Source organism: Lutjanus erythropterus, chromosome 15, assembly GCF_056507025.1.
Source record: "Lutjanus erythropterus isolate fLutEry1 chromosome 15, fLutEry1.hap2, whole genome shotgun sequence".
NCBI classification, from domain to species: Eukaryota; Metazoa; Chordata; class Actinopteri; order Lutjaniformes; family Lutjanidae; genus Lutjanus; species Lutjanus erythropterus.
In genome coordinates this window covers 5,293,622-5,311,972 of record NC_139331.1, presented here as the reverse complement: position 1 = coordinate 5,311,972, position 18,351 = coordinate 5,293,622, and the positions used below count along the sequence as shown (strand labels likewise).

At 41.8% G+C, this 18,351-nt stretch overlaps 1 protein-coding gene across 1 annotated transcript in view; it reads left to right on the top strand.

Annotated features, from left to right (window-relative positions):
* Positions 1 to 18,351, top strand: part of lrfn2b (leucine rich repeat and fibronectin type III domain containing 2b) — a 244,637-nt gene that overhangs the window by 199,955 nt on the left and 26,331 nt on the right. Inside the window, exon 5 of the mRNA XM_084737953.1 lies at positions 16,896 to 18,292. Within this exon, the coding sequence (XP_084594079.1) occupies positions 16,917 to 18,292 (1,376 nt within the window). The 5' untranslated portion in view covers positions 16,896 to 16,916. The remainder of the gene's footprint in view (positions 1 to 16,895; positions 18,293 to 18,351) is intronic.

The window sequence follows — 18,351 nt, the reverse complement described above, 5'->3', positions numbered from 1 at the left end:
CTTGACCACTGATGACACATGCAGGTCAATGTATTATATATTACAGTTAAGAAACTACAGATTTCTTCTTTAAATAACAAACTTATTTTGAATACATTTAGATGTTGACTATCATGTACACATAACCTTAAATTATATAGTAAAGAGGCTGTGGATTTCCAGTGGCTGGTTCTAAAAGTACACTATACAGTAGGTTTATTCTGTGTCCATCCATTTTATAAGTTCCACTTCTTTTCTCAGAAATTTTCTTTCATCAGTTTTTAATGGTAGATTAACCTGTTCTAAATCCTACCTATTATTAGCCTTAGCTGTTGCTGTGGAGGAGAAGCAGTCAGAGGTGTAAATGCAGCAGAGTCACACCTTGTCGTAGCAACAAAACAGCCATAATTGCTGCTTCTGTCCGACACAGAAGGGGTCAGAGCTCCAGCAACACTTACAGTATAAAGAACAGCTTCAGTGTGGCTGTCATCAGGGTCAACCAACCTGTTTGTCTGACAGTAACATTGTTCGTGTGTTGCTGGAGGTTTGACCTCCTCAGATTTTTACCATTGTCCACACACCTTGGAATTAGGCGCCAGACACCACGGATCTGCTTCACCTAACACTGACCCACAATCGAAACTGCTGAAAATGTTTTATCAGGTTTGTACAAGTGTAACATTTATCTGCAGCTCACTCTTAATGGCACACATGGCAGAATTCTAAGCTCTGTGATTGTACTGCATGTTACTCACTGAAAAGCTCCTTGAGAGTCCTAACTTTATGGTCAGCTTTGAACCTGTGGTACCAGAGGTTTTCTGACATTGTTTTAAAGGAGAAATATGTAATATATTTGCTGCAGTAAATCATAAAATGATTATGATGTGTCATCAGAGATCAAGGAAACATGCCAAGTTGAAATACTCGCTTCACTTGACATGAACGCTACAGCTGCATGGTCCATTCTGTATGTCCATTTCACATTGATCAGAGTTCAAATTAATGCCGAATATTTACGGAATAGTAAAGGTCTGTTTATGAGTTGTGAGAAATCATAAATAATCTTGTAGAAGGCATAGATGTTTATAACTGTTAAATTGAACAAAACGTTACTGGAGTTTGGACTGTCTGTCTCACTGCCTGCCAGAGTGTGTATTTTCAGAGCACTGGGCTTTTGTTTGGGCTTAACTTTTAATTGACAGACAATAGACAGCTGACCAACTTACAGTGGAGGACTCATCCTCGCATGTTATTGTCAATTTACGAGAATGCATTCATCCTGTTTCTGCAGCCTGTCTGTCTCTGCTATTGGTATTTAATAGGATTATAACCTATTTAATTTACGGTCTATGGCTCCAAGTCGCTATTTAGACCACTGTGCTCATTTTTGCATACACAATTACTACATGTTGGTCCTTTCAGTAAGTTCGTCTATGTCCATTAAAACCTTTCATTACAGTCACTTACAGTCAGGCCCAAATGATCATGTTACAGACCCCTGGGCGCTGATGTTTGACGGGACCCTGGCCAACTTGGTTTGGTGGTCATGCTTTTTTCTTTCTTTAATAAATCATATACAAACTAGTTTTAATAGTTCATTATGGAGAGGACTGTACCTCATTGGAAGATGAAAAGCAACCATTGAAACCATCATTAACCATTTTATCTTGACTAAAAGCATTAAAGTATCTGATATTAAATGGAAAATAAAGCAGCCAGAACCTTTTTGCTTTTCCATAATGATAATACCTGTCTGAATGCCCTCCAGGCTGTCTGTGAGTGTGTCTGTTTGTGTGATGATCTCCTCCTCACCTCTCGCCGGCGCCGCTTCTCTCCCTCCAGCTGTTGTACAAGTTCGCCGTTGACAGTCCCGCTCCCAGTGCCAGATGAGTGCAGAAGCACTGCTAACATGCAAGCAGAGTGCTCGGGGGGCTTTTGTCCTGATCACGCACATGTTGGGCGTGTTTCTGGTCAGAAAAGCCACAGACAAATAATTTTGCTTTTGTTGAAAAAAACATGCGAGGAAAGCAAAAAGTATTCTCCGTGGAGGGTGAATAATAGAATCCAGTCTGTGGAACTTCTTGGCCATTTGGGAGATGACAGGAGAGCAGACGATTAGTTTGTTAGATTTTATTGTTAATGCTCACATCTCTTACCATGAGGAAATCGATATTCTATAAACATTCATTACTTCACTATTGGTAAAGGTTAACTTTATTGTGACACACACAACCCTACAATTACACAGCCACATTCTCTGCATTTAACCCATTCTAGTACCAGGAACAGTGTGCAGCTGCTCGGCTTGGTTCCACCTGCCATGGCTGAGTCACGTTACGGCTACACTCCATCCACCGAAGCTGATCGCGGCCATTCCATACAATGCTTGCAATCCCAGAAGTAGCTACTCCGCTTCAAATTCAAGCCGGGTCTATTTTTGACAGACCCCACGTCATTCTGCACAGAGCAGATCAAGCAGGCAGGCAGAAACAGCATAGAGAGTCCGGTCAGTTTTCAAAATAAAAGACCGCACAGAATCTTGATCATAAAAACAGAAAAAAGAGAACATATTTAACTGCTTGGCCTGCATGGTAGAAGCACAAAAAGCAAGGAAATAGGACCAAATCAGCAAAATTTGAGCAAGTAAAATGCTCAGCTACTGAAACATTCTTGGTGGGGCATGAAGCTGTGTGAGAATTGACTTAGCATACATGTTTTTGATGTTGCGGGAAACCACCGGCAGAAACTCCACACAGAATGGACGTTTCCAGACAGTGATCTGCACCCACAACCTTCTTGCTGTGAGGCAAAAGTGGCAAGAGCGGTACTATGTTACAGTATTATGTTAAATATGCGGTCTAAATCAGGTGACATAGTTCAGAGAGCTAAAAAGCTAATGGAAGAGGTGTTGTGTAGATGGATGAGTCAAAGAAACACAGAGCTTTCACCCAGGAGACTGGGGTGGGTGTCTCATGTAAAACCTAGAGTCAACATTGACTTATTTAAAGTTTTAAGCTACTAACTAATTAATGCAACACAACACAACACAATGAACTTAATTTAACCCAAAACACATTTTCCTAAACCTAAGCAAAGTGCAACAGTTTTACAGTGTTAACATGTTTAATCACACGTGACTTATGTCACATGACTTATTTAACATAACATGCTTATTTAAATCCAGACCATGATCTTTCCCTAATCCTAACAAAAGTAGTTTTTGTGCCAAAACTAACCAAACTGTGACCGTTAACCACATAGTTAGGGTCTTGTGCTCTTGCTGGTACTCTCTAATGGTCTTCTACATCCTTTTGGGAACCATTGGCAAGCAATTTATTTGTCTTGTTTGGTATGAAGATGTCTCAACCCAACAGTGTTTGAAGATATTTGTGATGCTAGAGCCTAGAATAAATGTATCAGCATATAACCTTAGTTTCTAACACCTATTTTTCTAAGTTTAAAGCATATGTTACCCAGTAGTCATCCTCACAGCACAAACCCTGCAGACCTGTCAGTCTTCCCTTATCTAACCTCTTCTCTAAACTTCGGCCTGGAGTCACCTGAACTCCAGCTCCTCTCCAGAGGTCACGCCTTCTCGGGCTAACAACCTAACCGCCTCTATTAAGCTCTGCGCCCTACATTCATCCGCTGAAGTGCAAACTCATTTTAACATCTTGCAGACTCGGCAGCCTTCTGAAGACGATAGGCAGATTTCTGCCCGAAAGCTACTTAGAGCTGTTCACAAAACCCAGCGGCGGCAGAATGCTAATAGGAGGTAGTCTGCCATGTCTCGCAGATTAGATGAAATATCAGGCCCCTGATCCTGCTTCTGTAGCTGCTCTCCTGCAGACAAACGTCTCAACACGCAGACTTACACCCAAATCTCACGGCTGTGGATGTGATAAGTCTGATTGTCACATCTGAGCTGAATCCTCCGCAGCCCAAATCCTCATCGCAGCTGAATATACAGAAAATAAAGTATATAAAAGTGTCATCTAACCTCTGTAGTACAGTAGCTTTTATATTCTTTAACTGCTGAATTGAAGCAGATAGCAGAGATTTAGTGCAGTATTTATGGTTTAAAGACTGTTAGAATGCCATGAGGTGCAGTGTTTTATTCATTGGTGCGGAAAAGCCCCCAAAACAGCATTAATCATGTGACACTTCAACTCTCTCCTTCAGCAGTAGTGGAAACTCGGGGATACATTTGATCATTAGGGTAGAACAGGGTAACGGGAAATGGCTGGGCAAGAAAAACTACCATACCCAAGGCAATATGAGCCATTAATTCAACATGTCCAGAACTTACATATGGCATATGCACTTGTCCCTTCAATATTATATATCTATATTAAATAGAAGCCGATTATGTTCCCCTCTCTGCATCCTGCTCAGTGCTGCATATAAACTAACTGTGAATTCGGGAAATAAAACTAATAGTTTACGTCATCCTGATCCCTTCAAGGAAAAGTCCTGCATTGAAAACCATACTTAAGTAAAAGTATAATCAGCTAAATGTACTTCAGTAATTGCCCCACTTTTACTGTTATGTCCAGTGTAATATTGCTGCTACATTAATGTGTATGATGCATTTTAGTGCTGCAGATGTTTAAGGTTGAGCTCATTTGAGCTACTTTATACACTGTGGACTAGATTAACCTACAGCAATGCATCGTGGTCTATAAGATCATCAAGTGTTTGTAGTGTGGCTGTCCTGTGAGGATCCTGCATCTCTAAAAAGTCAGCTTTTCATGTGTCAGAAAAACAGCCTGTTGTCAGTTTTGTGATGATGCATTTTCCAGCTGATCCAACAGGATTTTTAAAGAGTTTTTGTAGCTTAAGAAGTTGCACTAGTATCTGCAGTTTGGACTTGATAGGGGTGCAATGGATCACAAAACTCTCAGGTCAGATTGTACTACTGAGAATTTTAGTATCCATGGACGAATGATCAAAAAGCTATAAAATGGATTGTGGTGTCCTTCAGTGTTCAGTTTTCTCCTGAGGACTCAGACCCAGTTGATGCCCTTTTTAACTGCATTTTAGATATAAAGTTTTGGATCGCAGAAAACTTTCTACCGCTCAACCAGGACAAAACTGAGGTACTAAAATATTGGTGTTATGTGTGTGTCAAAAGTAAACAAGGTGGAGGACCTAAAATGCAGACCACAAGGGAGAACCGGTTTAAAAGTATTTAATAAAGGAAACAAAGGTCAGTAAAAACGGCCTAGGGAAAATTATACAAGGTCTAAACAAAGGAGGGCAAAACAGGAGATGGCAGGATGGCACGCATGGGCAACAACGAACTGACAAAGAAACAGAGAAACACAGGGACTAAACAGACAAAGAACTAATAAGACACAGGTAGACAGGACAGGTGAAACAAATGGCAATCAGAAAGAGCGGGGAAAGGACAAAGACAGGAAGTAAAGACAAAACACATGAAGGAAGACCAGAACTATAAAATAAAACAGGAAATAACCAAGAAAACTCAAACCATGACAATTGGTCCAAATTGCTCCAAATACTCCAAACTGCAAGCGCTGACACTAAAACCCTGCCATCACATAAAAAAACTTGGGGTTATCTTTGATTCAAATGCAAGAAAAACATTGCTCAGTTGCAGTTATTACAAAACTCAACTGCTTTTGTGCTGATGAGGAACAGAAAGACAGGACACATTACACCAATTTTGTCTAAGTCTCTGCACTGGCTTCCTGTGTGCTTCAGAATTGATTTTAAGATATTTTTTTTGGTTTATAAACCTTGTAATGATCTTAGTCCCACCTATTTTTCAGATTTATTTTTATCATATGAACCCATATGAACTTCGTGTGGCATTTTGTTTGTATGAAATGTGCTATACAAATAAAGTCTGATTGATTGATTGAATAGATGATTATACAGACACGGTTATACAGAAAATTATGTTGACACAGAGCTGCTCCGGTGAGCTGAGCAGAGCTGTGTGTGGAAGTTAAGACAGGAGATATTGCCAATGTTGCAATAAATATCACAATCATATGATCTGTTTCTATGAAAACAGCGTGCCTAGTTTCACAATAACACCAGTGAAGTCAAGGTTGGGATTTCACTTGATAGAGGTGATGAAACAGCCTTTTTTTTTAGATTCACAGAGATACACTGCAAAGTAAAACACAGCAGCATCTGGCTTTTCACTGCAACCGCAACTATTACTTTATTACTTTAAGGAACAGCAACAGAAAAACTGAGTTTCATGCTATAACGGTTTCATTTAGTCCATGGATCATATGCGGACTGAACTGAACCTGGAGGTTGATCCATGTGGACCACCGACCAACGATGAACTGTTCCACCCCTGATGTTCGGTTACTTTCCACCACCGGATAGTGTATGTTTAAACCTGGGCCATATTTTACATATTTTGGTGTCGAAAGGACTAATAGATACAAAATGTGTGGAAACTGGTCCAGTAAATGATCTCAGCCATGAAACTTGTTAGTTTCATGGCTTCATGAAGTATTCCTTCAAGACAACTGCAACCATCAAAGTGCATCCAGTAAAAGTGCTTGATCTGCCACTGACAGGCTCAGATTGTTATTCTAAGTTTTAGAGATCAACCTTTTTGTTAAAGAATAATATCATTTTTATTTAACCAGAAACAGCAAATAAATCGCACTGCTCAAAGCCACCAGACTCCATTTAAAAAAAAATAAAATTTTAGTTGCTGGCGTTGATCGGTTAGTTTGTTTGTGTCATTGTGTGACTTTGGCATTTTAAAGGGGTTGGTTGCAAGCGGATGCGAGTCCAGCGGATAAACCCGGGGCTGAGTTTCTTTCCATTACATCACTGTCCTTGTTGTAATGAGATCTGTGGTGTTGCATATACAGCACATTATGTCTAGACAGCTGGTTTTTCCCTGTGATTTGATGCCTTTGAATGTTGAGAGGGTCTTAACTGTGAAAAGAAGAGATGATAGGAAGTAGTGAGTCACCATATGAGCTTTACTGGATCAAAAATCAGCTGTTTGGTCTAATGTAATTGGTTTAAATACTTATGACAACTTTCACTGATTGAATTTTAGTGCATTCAGTCTTGTGATCTCGGACCTTCCTCAGAAAACCATAATCAAAAGAAAACAGGATGGCTCTTTTGTATATACTGGGGTTGGACAGCATTAAATCAAATCTGGATCCTTTTGAATCACTAGTTTGAAACAGAAACTAAACCAAAATACTAGATGAGGGTTATCATTCTTTGTGCTTCACTGTCTTAACAAAAACAGTTCTCTCCTTTTCTTCTACTCTTGCTTCCCTGGTGTCTGCCCTCTGACAGCTCCAACTGGGGACAAGCCACCAAAAATTGGGGAGTGCTCCTGGAAAACCTGGAAATCTGGTCACCCTACACTGAATTGAAATTTGAGTCATAATACTGTTTCTTTATTTATTATTTTAAAATAAAATAAAAAATACCAACAACTAGAATAACAGCATGACATTCCTACATCATATCAAAAAACAGTCAGTAAGCCATTTCATTCTGTTCAACGTATACTAATAGCACTAAAAATTGGAAATGGGAAAATAAAGTGAAAATAAAATGATACGTGACCAGGAAAGGTCCTCCTTACTGATCATTAAGGACGACCTTTCCTGGTCATTAGTCCAATAATATGTAGCAAAATGTGTCCTATTTGAAAGAGGGGCTGGTGCTCCATGCCATTAAATATTTCTTTAAAATAGTTTTACTTGTTAAGTGTGTAATTTCAGACAGCAAATCATTCCATAATTTCATTCCCTTCCTTTCTTTTGAGACAGGAAGTGAGAAACAATGCATACCTTGTATTAAAATTATGACCATACTATATAACAATATATCATATAATTGTTCAGAGTTCATTTCAGAACTAACTGTAGTTTCTCAAAGTCTTTATTTGACGTACTTGACCACACTATTGGACAGTAATCGACATGAGTAAAAACCAATGTTTTCTTGGGGTAAAAAGCTAGCACATCTCTCGATAACTCCCAGACTTCTTCGACCCATGACTGCAACAATTTTCTTTATTTGCTCTGACCACTTCAATTCACTGTCTAATATTATTCCAAGGAGTTTGGTTACCTTTTGTAACTGTTAATGAAGTCTCTGGTGTCTGCCCTCTGGCAGCTCCAGCTGGGGACAAGCCACCGGGGACGTCTGGTCACCCAACACTGAATTAAATGTCGAGTCATAACACTGTTAATTCGCCATCTGTCGTGTTAGCGATTGTATTTGGGAAGCTGCTACCAAAATATCTTCCAGGTTTGGTAAACAAGAAAAATGTCACAAGTTAACTCTGTGTAACTCATACAGCAACAATCCTGGTAAGATTTAAAATATAGCTGTATCCTACACTGTACAGCATTTTGTTGCTTGTGCTTATCACGTAAAGTTGTTCCCCAATGTTAGCTTGCAAGTTAATGTTAATGTTTGCACATATATTTGAGGGAGTGGGAAAAAAAAAAGAAAAAACTTTTGAGGGCAAAACAGCCAGGGCGTGCCAAAGTTAATTTTAGAAGGGCCATTACGGCCACACTTCAGGACATCCATGGCACTTGCTTTTTGCCCATGGTATAATTCCTGCCCTGGTAGACACCAATTACAAACCTGCAGGAGTCAGAGAAAAGGCGACATGCTATCTGTGATAGGGAAGAGGAATAATAAACCAACAGGGAAACCTCCCACCATCAGCTGTGCACTAATGAGAAGGAGTCTTGTTCGAGCAGTGATAGAACAGGGAGGCACATTATCCACCGATGTCGGAATCATTATTTCTCATTAGCGTATTGCACACGATGTAGAACAGCAACACGCTGGTCCTGTCGTGTGGGCAAAAAGGGAAACCGTACTGTGAGGGAGCCTGAAGGGCTTTTATCTTCAATGGGTTTGGGATGAGTACAGAAGCATTTGCTAAAAATGAATGAACAACTCTCTGGTGCACATTCATGTTGAAGCTCGGTGCTCATCAGGTTTACAAAGGTACGTAAATACATCCTCCCACTGAGTTCCAGAACAACTCTCACCCTCCCCTGCCTGCTAATGACTCGTGTATGAGCTAATTGCAACCTGCCAGGGATCAAACACTTAAACATTCAAATCATAAATCTACGCTGTGTGACTTACTGTGACGAAGTGTACTTTTAGTATTGTCCATGTTGATGGATTTGACTTGGACACTTGTGGTACTGGACAGAAGTGAGACCAGGTCATTGTTCTGCAAGTTGCAACAACTCTCAAATCTTTGCACTCAAGCCAGAAGACAAGACAGACAATTTTTGACTCAAGTCCCATTCCCTAAATTTTGTGTTTCGAGTCCTAAACAAATCATAGTCTGCCCATCATCAAATGTAAAGCCATTTTAAGTGTCTTGACTTACTGTTCTTTGTGCAGCTTCAAATGTTAAATGAAGCTGGAAGTTGTTGCATCTCCATTTGTAATTTTTCAACTCACAAACCTCAGAGTTTATGTACTTGAACAAAATGATCATTGGTATTCCTTTTTCCAACTGGAGCTCGGTAACGTAACATTAGTTATTCATGGTTCTGTCATGCAACTTAATTGGATGCTGTTGGATTGGTGCAAACAAAGTGGATCTGCTCAGTGTTGACTTTCTGATAAGTAATAGAATTCACTTTAGTTGAGTCTGGAAATGCACTTTTGCACTTTTTAAAGAACACACTTTTTAATCATTTGACTTGGGGGAAGGTGACAAGTATTTTCAAGTCAGGGTGAGGCAACAAGCCATTGGTGTTAAAGTTCAAGTCGAGCTGCAAGTTTTTTCTGATTTAGTCAAGTTGAGGCTAAAGTCATCAAATTTGGGACTGACTCCAGTCCAATTAATGTGACTTGAATCTACACCTCTAGTACTGCAAATATGGCTCATCTGAGACAGTCCTCACCAAAAAAATGACAGCATCCGTTGGTTGACCAAGTGTTGGACCATTTTTACAAAGAAGTAACCCTTCTGGTTGTAAAGTCAGAAAGATGCTGAAGATGTTATGTTATAGCACAACAAAACCTACAGGTCATTTGTCTTAGATGCAAGAGAATGAGGTTGAATAACAATCAAGTATTTTTGTATTGGTCATGACTTTTCCATAACCTTAACCAAGTGGATTTTGGTGTTGAACATGTGTCGTCATTGTTCTTTGTCTGGTGCTTCACAGACTATGGTTGCTGACCTTCGAGCTCCAAGTTGGTCTAGTTGCACATCTTTGAGAAGACGAGTCACGGCAAGAAGAACTGGGGTCTTGGCGAGGCTCAAGCTGTGCAGATTGGTTCCTAAGAAGCTTAAGATTTTGCAGGGCAACGACTCATTTTGTTGCCATTCAAACTTGTGGGTTTGTTTGGAGGGGCTTAGAGGAGTGACATGAAGCAGCAGACGGAGAGGTGGGAGGTTTTGCATAGGTTTGCAGTGGGCTTTGCCGACTGCAAGAAACTTTCTAGCAGTCTTAGAGAACTAGCTGTTGCATTTGGAACAGCGTATTTAGAAAAGGAATTGTCCTCACGGTTTCTCTGAGCTGAACTCTGATACAATTTATCAACTGAATATGTCTGGCATCCTCCAACTTTGAATGAAATGCTTCATTAAAGCCTCTGTACTGTCGGCGCAATCTCAGAGATCAGCCTGTGATACCTACTCAAAGTTTAATACAAACTGCCACAATACTAAAGCAAGCAAAGAAATCAGTTAGACACAGTGGAGCACTTATCTTTTGCAGCTCCCTTTGCACCGGCTGTTGGTAGTAGTTTTGTGTCCTTATTGATCTGCTGGTAACAGTTTAATCAGGCAGTGCAGGTGTGCTGGAATCCTGCTCCGTGAGGTTCACTGACGCTGCTCCCATTTTTCACCCGTTTGACTTATTTTCAGATGAATTCTGCATTGACTGCTGCAGTGCACTGTCAGACAAACTGAGCTTCTGTATATTTCAGTTCTGCCACTTTTTCTTCTCCTCTTTACTATTCAAACTCAGGTGCTGCCTGTGCAGACTGTATACCCTCCGGAGTTCACGCTGAAATGAATTTCAGCTTACACAACAGAGCTGGTGAAAGCTGTGAATGTTCGGGAAATTCAATATTGACTTCAATCTTTCACAACCGCGTGAAAGTAGTATTAAAAATGCGGTTATCACGACAACACCGAGAGCCACATTTCCAGGTCTATCTGCAGTAGCAGCGCAGGCCCGACTGTGCTCACAGAAGTGTCGCTGTGAAATGATTCTGCAGCCGCTCGCTTCCTGTCCGCCTCTGGGCTAGGCGAGTCATGAAGGCTGGAGCCCGGTGGGCAACGGGGTCGGCCCGGCGCTGTCTGTCAGGAGCTGTGATGAGTGTTCACATCAAGGCCTTCGCTGATTACTCCTGTCGCGGCGCCGCTTGGTACATATGAGGGAGCCACCTGCATGGCCGCCATGCTCGACTTGTCAGGAGAGATCTCGTTTTGCTAACTCCCTGACCTCTACGCCATCCATCCTGCGCACGGTGCCCTTGACTTTGACCAGATGATTTACTAAACACTCCCCCTCAGTGTGCTGCTCAGCTCCATGTGATGAAATGCTTCTATTTGTGCTCCCCAGGCCCTGTGCACACAGTCTAAAGGACGCAGCAGGTCATTTGCAATGTACCATATTTTAGGCTGGAGTCTGGGGCAAAATAACTAATCAACGGCACATGAAGTACATTAATAACAGTCTCACTCTGCTGACATAATATTGATTTGAAGAGATAGTATCAGTTGATGAAACATTTTTCATTTGTTGTTCTTTACAAAGAGGAGCCTGTTGATTTTTCTTCGGTGCGCAGCAAGCCATTCATTCCATTTATAAAACATCAGCAGGTAGGATTAGATAGAAGAACAGTTCCACCTGAACTGAATTAAAAAAAAGAGCTTTAGGTTTTTTACCAAATATGCTGTTTGCACTTTACATGTTGTACTTTAAATGCATTTATTTAAACAAATGTGTTGTTCTCAATACTATTTACTGTTTACAATCTTAAACCCCGTCTGTGCAGTATTCTTTGTCATCACCAAATTAGCTCTGTTTCTTGATCCGGTTCCATTCAGAATTCTTGGAACTTTGGTGATATTTAGCAGACCAGCCACCATTTCCACTAGCTTTGAGCAGAGCCATTGTAATCAAGGATATGTCACCAACAGAGGGCGTTGCTCAAACAATGACCTGTAGAATATGACAAGCCCACTTCAGTTTACACTTAAGGTCAAGGAAGACCTTTTATTTACCAGTTCCAAGTTGGTGGAAAAAAATGGTATAAGACGCTGGTGGTTCCAATGGAACAGCCAAAGACAGTAACAGCAAAGAGCAGCAGTTGGCAGTTAATTTGGTTATGTTCCCTGATATTTTACTTAACCTAACAGGGTAGTTTTGGCCCCTAACCCTACCTAAACTCCAGCCATTTCACAATTTTAGCCACATGACAACATCCACCACCAGCATCACAAGACTTATATGATGTACTGAGATCCAGAGCCACTTGTTGCTGGAGCTTTCTAACAGTCCTGTACATTGTTTTGGGAGTCACTGGCCTATTCTGTCATTTAGGAGAGAGAAGGCGTTGGTTTTATAATTTAATAACAGAATCTAATGCAAAACACACACCTGCACAGTATTCGCTGTGTGGCTGAGTTCGGTCCCGGTCCAACTGTGTTCACTGATACCCCTTACTCACCAAACTAGTTCTGGTTCTTGAACTGGTTCCGTTCAAAATTCTTTGAACTTTGGTGCTATCTGGCAGACCAGCCCACGTTTCCACTATTTTTGAGCAGAACTTTTGTAATCAAGGATATGTCACCGACAGAGAGCATTGCAGAATATGACAAGCCCACTTCAGTTCACACCTCAGGTCAAGGAAAAACTATTTTGGAGCCAGCTGAGAATCAACTTTTTGAAACCAGTTCCAAGTTGGTGGAAAAGGGTTATAAGAGGCTGCTGGTTCCATTTCCCATGGTTGAAACAAAAGCACTTTCCTCGTGCTGCGAGCTTCAGGTCCAGCCAGAATTGAGTCCGCTAAGGCCACCAGCTACATGGCTAACTGAGTTAATGGAAGCTATGATGCTAGCTACAGCCAGAGATTGTTACAGCAAAATATCACTAGTGTAACTGCTATTTCTTCATATTTTACACATTGCCCCTTTAATGCAAACCAAACAGGGTAGTTTTGGTGCATAAACCTACCTAAACTCTGACCACTTCACAATGTTAGCCACGTGTTTAATATCATAAGACTTACGTAACGTACTACAGGTCTGGTGCTGCCTGTTTCCAACAGTCATTGGCCTATTCATGTCATTTAGGAATTAAGAGGTGTTGGCTTTGTAATATAAAAGAATCTAATGTAAAACACACAGTTGCACATAAGAAAAATAAGACAACAAACAAATCTAAACTTTTCACAAACATAAAATATCAAGCTGCTAGAGAGTAACAGTCACAAAGTCACCTCGTAAATGTGAGGTGAATGAGTAATATTTATAGGCACAAGTGACACACTCAAATAGGTCATATCAGATGTTACACAGTGTCCCATGAGGTGAGGCTGGAATGATCAACTCATTTTTGATTTGTTCAGTTTGACAAATAAATCGTAACCCAAGGGCCTCTTAGTCCAGAGCTTTGTCACTTTTTCTTAGTTGAAACATCTTGAACATGAAGTCTCATGTTGCATCAGTATGTTGGTACATAAATGTACCACATGCTGTGCTTTGTGGAAAAGCACTGCAGTTCATTGTCCCAAAATACAGAGAACCCCATTCCGATTGGCAGTATTTTTGTTAGCGTTAGCCCACACAGTCAGCTTTTGTCCTAACCTTTTCCTTATCCACCCCTCCAGCTGTTACACTCAACCATTCATCATCATCATCACGACCATTAGCACCTCTATCATATCAAGCAGGTGATGCTTTGAAATGGTGAGTGTTTGGGTGTTTGGACATGCGAGTGTGGGTGTGTGCAGCCATCTGTGCGCCGTGCAGATGTAGATGCGTGCACGCATGCATGTGTGTGGGTGTGAGCCAGCAAGGAAAAAAGGGATAATCTCAGTTTATGTTGGAAAGCATGCTGTTTTTTATTTCATGCTGTTTATCGGCATGTTTGTTCTTATCTGAATCATAATATTGTATAATGACGCTGTGCATGAAATGATGTGCAAATGTGCACAGTGGTAGACTGGATTCATTTGGAGCCTCTTTTAGGCAGTTGGTTGTCTTTATCTGAGTCATTACACTGAATGACACATGGATTATCACATGTGCGCATAAAATTGCAGGTGTGTTGTTGTCTCGTGTGAACTAGGCTGGAATGAGTGGTTGTGCTCCCTCGGGTGCCACCTATTTTATTTGACCACTGAGATATGCTTATTTATGACCATTCCATAAAAGCACCGCTTATCACCGCAGTCCCCTGGCGGCCCGCTGTTGCAGCTTGCACTGTCTCTCTGATCGCCTGCTGTCTAATGTGCTGTGCTTGAGTTATTGCACTGTATTCCCTGATCACAGGACTACATTATGATTGCAGCATTATCTACACCTGAGTGCTCTATCCACAGAGAGAAATGGACCTGGGTCACATGACAGCCCAGATAGAGGCCATTCGAGTGTCTCTGGGGGTCGATAACTGACAGACCCCATTATGGAGCGAACTGTACAAGGCAATCACAAGATGTATACCACTGACAATTGACTGTATATTGTTTTGAGTGAAATGGCAATGTTCCGATGCTTCATATATCCTATGGAAATGTTATTGTAACCTCACTCCATATCTCTGCCTGTAAATATGTGAAAATGCTACAACAACTAGGGTTTTAGTGCTCAAAAGGGCATAGTGCTACTTCAGAACTGAGCACTGCATCAGCTCCTTTGCTGTAAGGTTAGTAATAATGGTCAAATAATTCTTTTAAATGTAGAATATGATCATTATAGAACTTCTTCATACTCGCCAACCCTCCCAGTTTTCCTGGGAGGTTCATGTTTTTCATTGCCCTCTCCAGGTTTCCTCCCAGAGTCACAATTCTCCTGTGTTTCCCTCAATTTCTGACAAATTTTCCACACGTTTTCTTTCTTTTTGTCATCACAATGTGAAAAGTCTGCTGTTTCCACCTGGGCACATCATGCAAAAGAGAGATGCTCGTGCCTCATCCAGAAATACTCAAATTTCAGATGTCTTGGAAAAGGAGGATTCCCATTTGTTGTGGAAATTTTAAAGTAAATGGGCATGCTTTTCGGAACATCTGCCAAAGGGGTGAATTATTGTGTGAATTCTGCAGTGTCATTCTGTAAAAGTCACTAGAATACATGACACAAAGTTCCTGAAACTCAAATTCAAAAATCAAATCAACAGAGTAGTACAAACAGAATCATAAGTAAGTGAACAGATCCCAACAAATGAAATGTACGACAAAGAATATCTTTGTATTGGACAATGTTGGATATATTACTTAATGCTGAGAGGAAGTCTAAAATTTTGATATAATGTCTATCTGTCTTTAAAAATATATATATTTCTTCCTCTTAGCATGTAACATCCCTATGCTTTGTCCATTGGTTGATTCAGTGCCACAATAGACTATACAGGTTACATGTTACCACAGGTTATCAACCCCCGTGTAAAACTTGGGCAAACTGCGCAAAAAAACTCCCTGGGAATCCCCTTCCATTGGCTTCGCTGAGTTATAAGTTGTTTCCCCGTTGTAGCTGTATTTTATTTTCTTTGTGGTAGTTTCCATCATACACTGCCCAAATCTGGATATCTTGTGACTTGCCCCCAATTTTTCCTCTTGGTTGTTGCTTAGGCAGCAAAGAGGTTAACCTGTACTTGATCCACTGGATAAAAAGCCAGATTTTAGAAAAGTGTCTGCCCTGCAGTGGTTTGACTTTTGAAAACTAAATATGTGGGGCACGGTCTCAATATGTGGTATGTAGGACAAGAGTTAAAAATGCCGTGCAGTCCCACATAAAGTGGGACACCTGGTCACCCTAACTATAGGTGTCCAATATGTCTGCCATTATTCATGAACATATAATCCCTCATTCTTTCACCAAAGCCTGATTATGTGATTAACATAATTGCAAATGAAACCTTTCCAGATCTATGGCTCCTAACCATAGTTCTGAGATCTCTGGTTTTACTTTTGCTCATAGCTGGGAATTACCCTTTCACAGTCCAGACTAACTCTGCAGTGAAGAATGGAGACACCATAATACTATTTCATCAACAGGGACTTTCCATTTCTCTTCTGTGGTCGTGCATACAACAGCCTTTTAGTAACTATTATGCTGCATCCTGAGCTTATCTTGACACTTTATGGCTGACAAAAGTGACTACTCCTAATAGGATGCACTTTTTGTGTGGCTGCAACAGTGTGCTGGTACTTCTCTCACACATCGGGAGACACTTACTTCCCACTTCAAACTGTCTAGACTATGTCACACACCGTACACAGGTTATCCACCAGGCCACCTTTCTTAAAAGGAAGGACTCAGCCAGTAACACGTGTGCAGTTGCCCCCACAGCAAACCTCTCATTCCACAAGGAAACACTGCAGGGCATATTCCCCAGTGAGTCTTCCACAGGTACTTGTAAGATGAGATAAAAGTTTAATGATTCCTGTGGGCATCAGATGAAGTCTTCAAATGAGGCATGCAGACGTTTTAAGTGATCCCATTTGACTGATGTTCTTGGGAAAGTATTTTAAAATTTTGATCATTTCTAGTAGGACATAGTTGGGCCTGTGGCCTTATCTCAGATCTTTTTACACCTTTTGCGCCTGAGTGCCTTCTGTGGTTCTTCACAGGGGCTGTGTTGAATTGATGACAGTTTAAAAGATGATCTTAATATTATGAATATTACCCTCACCTCATCTTTATTTTTCTGTTTCTCACATAGGTTCCTTTGTATGACTCTACCATGGACCACATCATCTGCTGCCTCCTGGTCCTGGGAGCCACAGTGATGATCACCCATGCATGCCCCAAGTACTGTTCATGCCAGAATCTCTCCGAGTCCCTGGGGACATTGTGTCCCGCCAAAGGCCTTCTTTTCGTGCCTCCAGACATCGACCGCAGCACGGTGGAGCTCCGTCTGGGAGGCAACTACATCCTCCGCATTACACAGCAGGACTTTGCCAATATGACCGACCTAGTGGATCTGACCCTCTCCAGGAACACCATCAGCTACATCCAGCCCTTCTCCTTTGGTGACTTGGAAACACTGCGGTCACTTCATTTGGACAACAACCGCTTGGTGGAGCTAGGCCCCGATGATTTGCGAGGCTTGGTCAACCTGCAGCACCTAATCGTTAACAACAACCAACTGGGACGCATTCATGACAAGGCCTTCGAGGACCTGGCCCCAGCCTTAGAGGATCTAGATCTCTCCTACAACAATCTAATGTCTTTGCCCTGGGACTCAGTCCGTCAGATGATTAACCTGCACCAGCTTAGTCTGGACCACAATCTGTTGGATTTTATTCCAGAGGGCACCTTCACTGACCTGGAAAGGCTAGCCAGATTGGACTTGACCTCGAATCGCTTACAGAAGTTACCACCAGACCCCATCTTTGCTCGTGCCCAAGACTCAATGATCATGACTACACCCTATGCTCCCCAGTTGTCCCTCAGCTTGGGCGGGAACCCACTGCACTGCAACTGTGAGATGCTGTGGCTGCGGAGGTTAGAGAGAGATGACGACCTGGAGACTTGTGCCTCCCCTCCTGCCCTGAAGGGTCGTTACTTTTGGAATGTGAAGGAGGAGGAGTTTGTGTGTCAGCCACCACTCATTACCCAGCACACCCATAGAATGCTGGTCTTAGAGGGCCAGACGGCCAGCCTGAGGTGCGAAGCAACTGGAGATCCTTCTCCTACCATCCATTGGATCTCCCCTGATGATCGGCTGCTTGGCAACTCCTCCCGAACCGCAGTGTTCAGCAATGGAACCCTTAGCATCACCATCACCACTTCCAAGGATTATGGCACCTTCACCTGCATTGCCGCCAACGTTGCTGGGGAGTCCACTGCCTCTGTGGAGGTGTCCATCGTCCAGCTCCCTCACCTCAGCAATGGCACCGGGCAGCCAGCACCGCCAAAATCTCGCCTCTCTGATATCACAGGGACCACCAGGATCAGCAAAGGGGCTCCCAAGAGCCAACCAGAGAGGACTGTGTCTGTCTCTGAGGTAACAGCTGTCTCAGCACTGGTCAAGTGGACGGTGAGCAAGTCGGCCCCCAAGGTGAAGATGTACCAACTCCAGTACAACTGCTCTGATGATGAAGTTCTGATCTACAGGTAAACACTTGCATATTATTTATAGGAATCTTTAAGTGTAGACACAGTTCTCAGGAGAA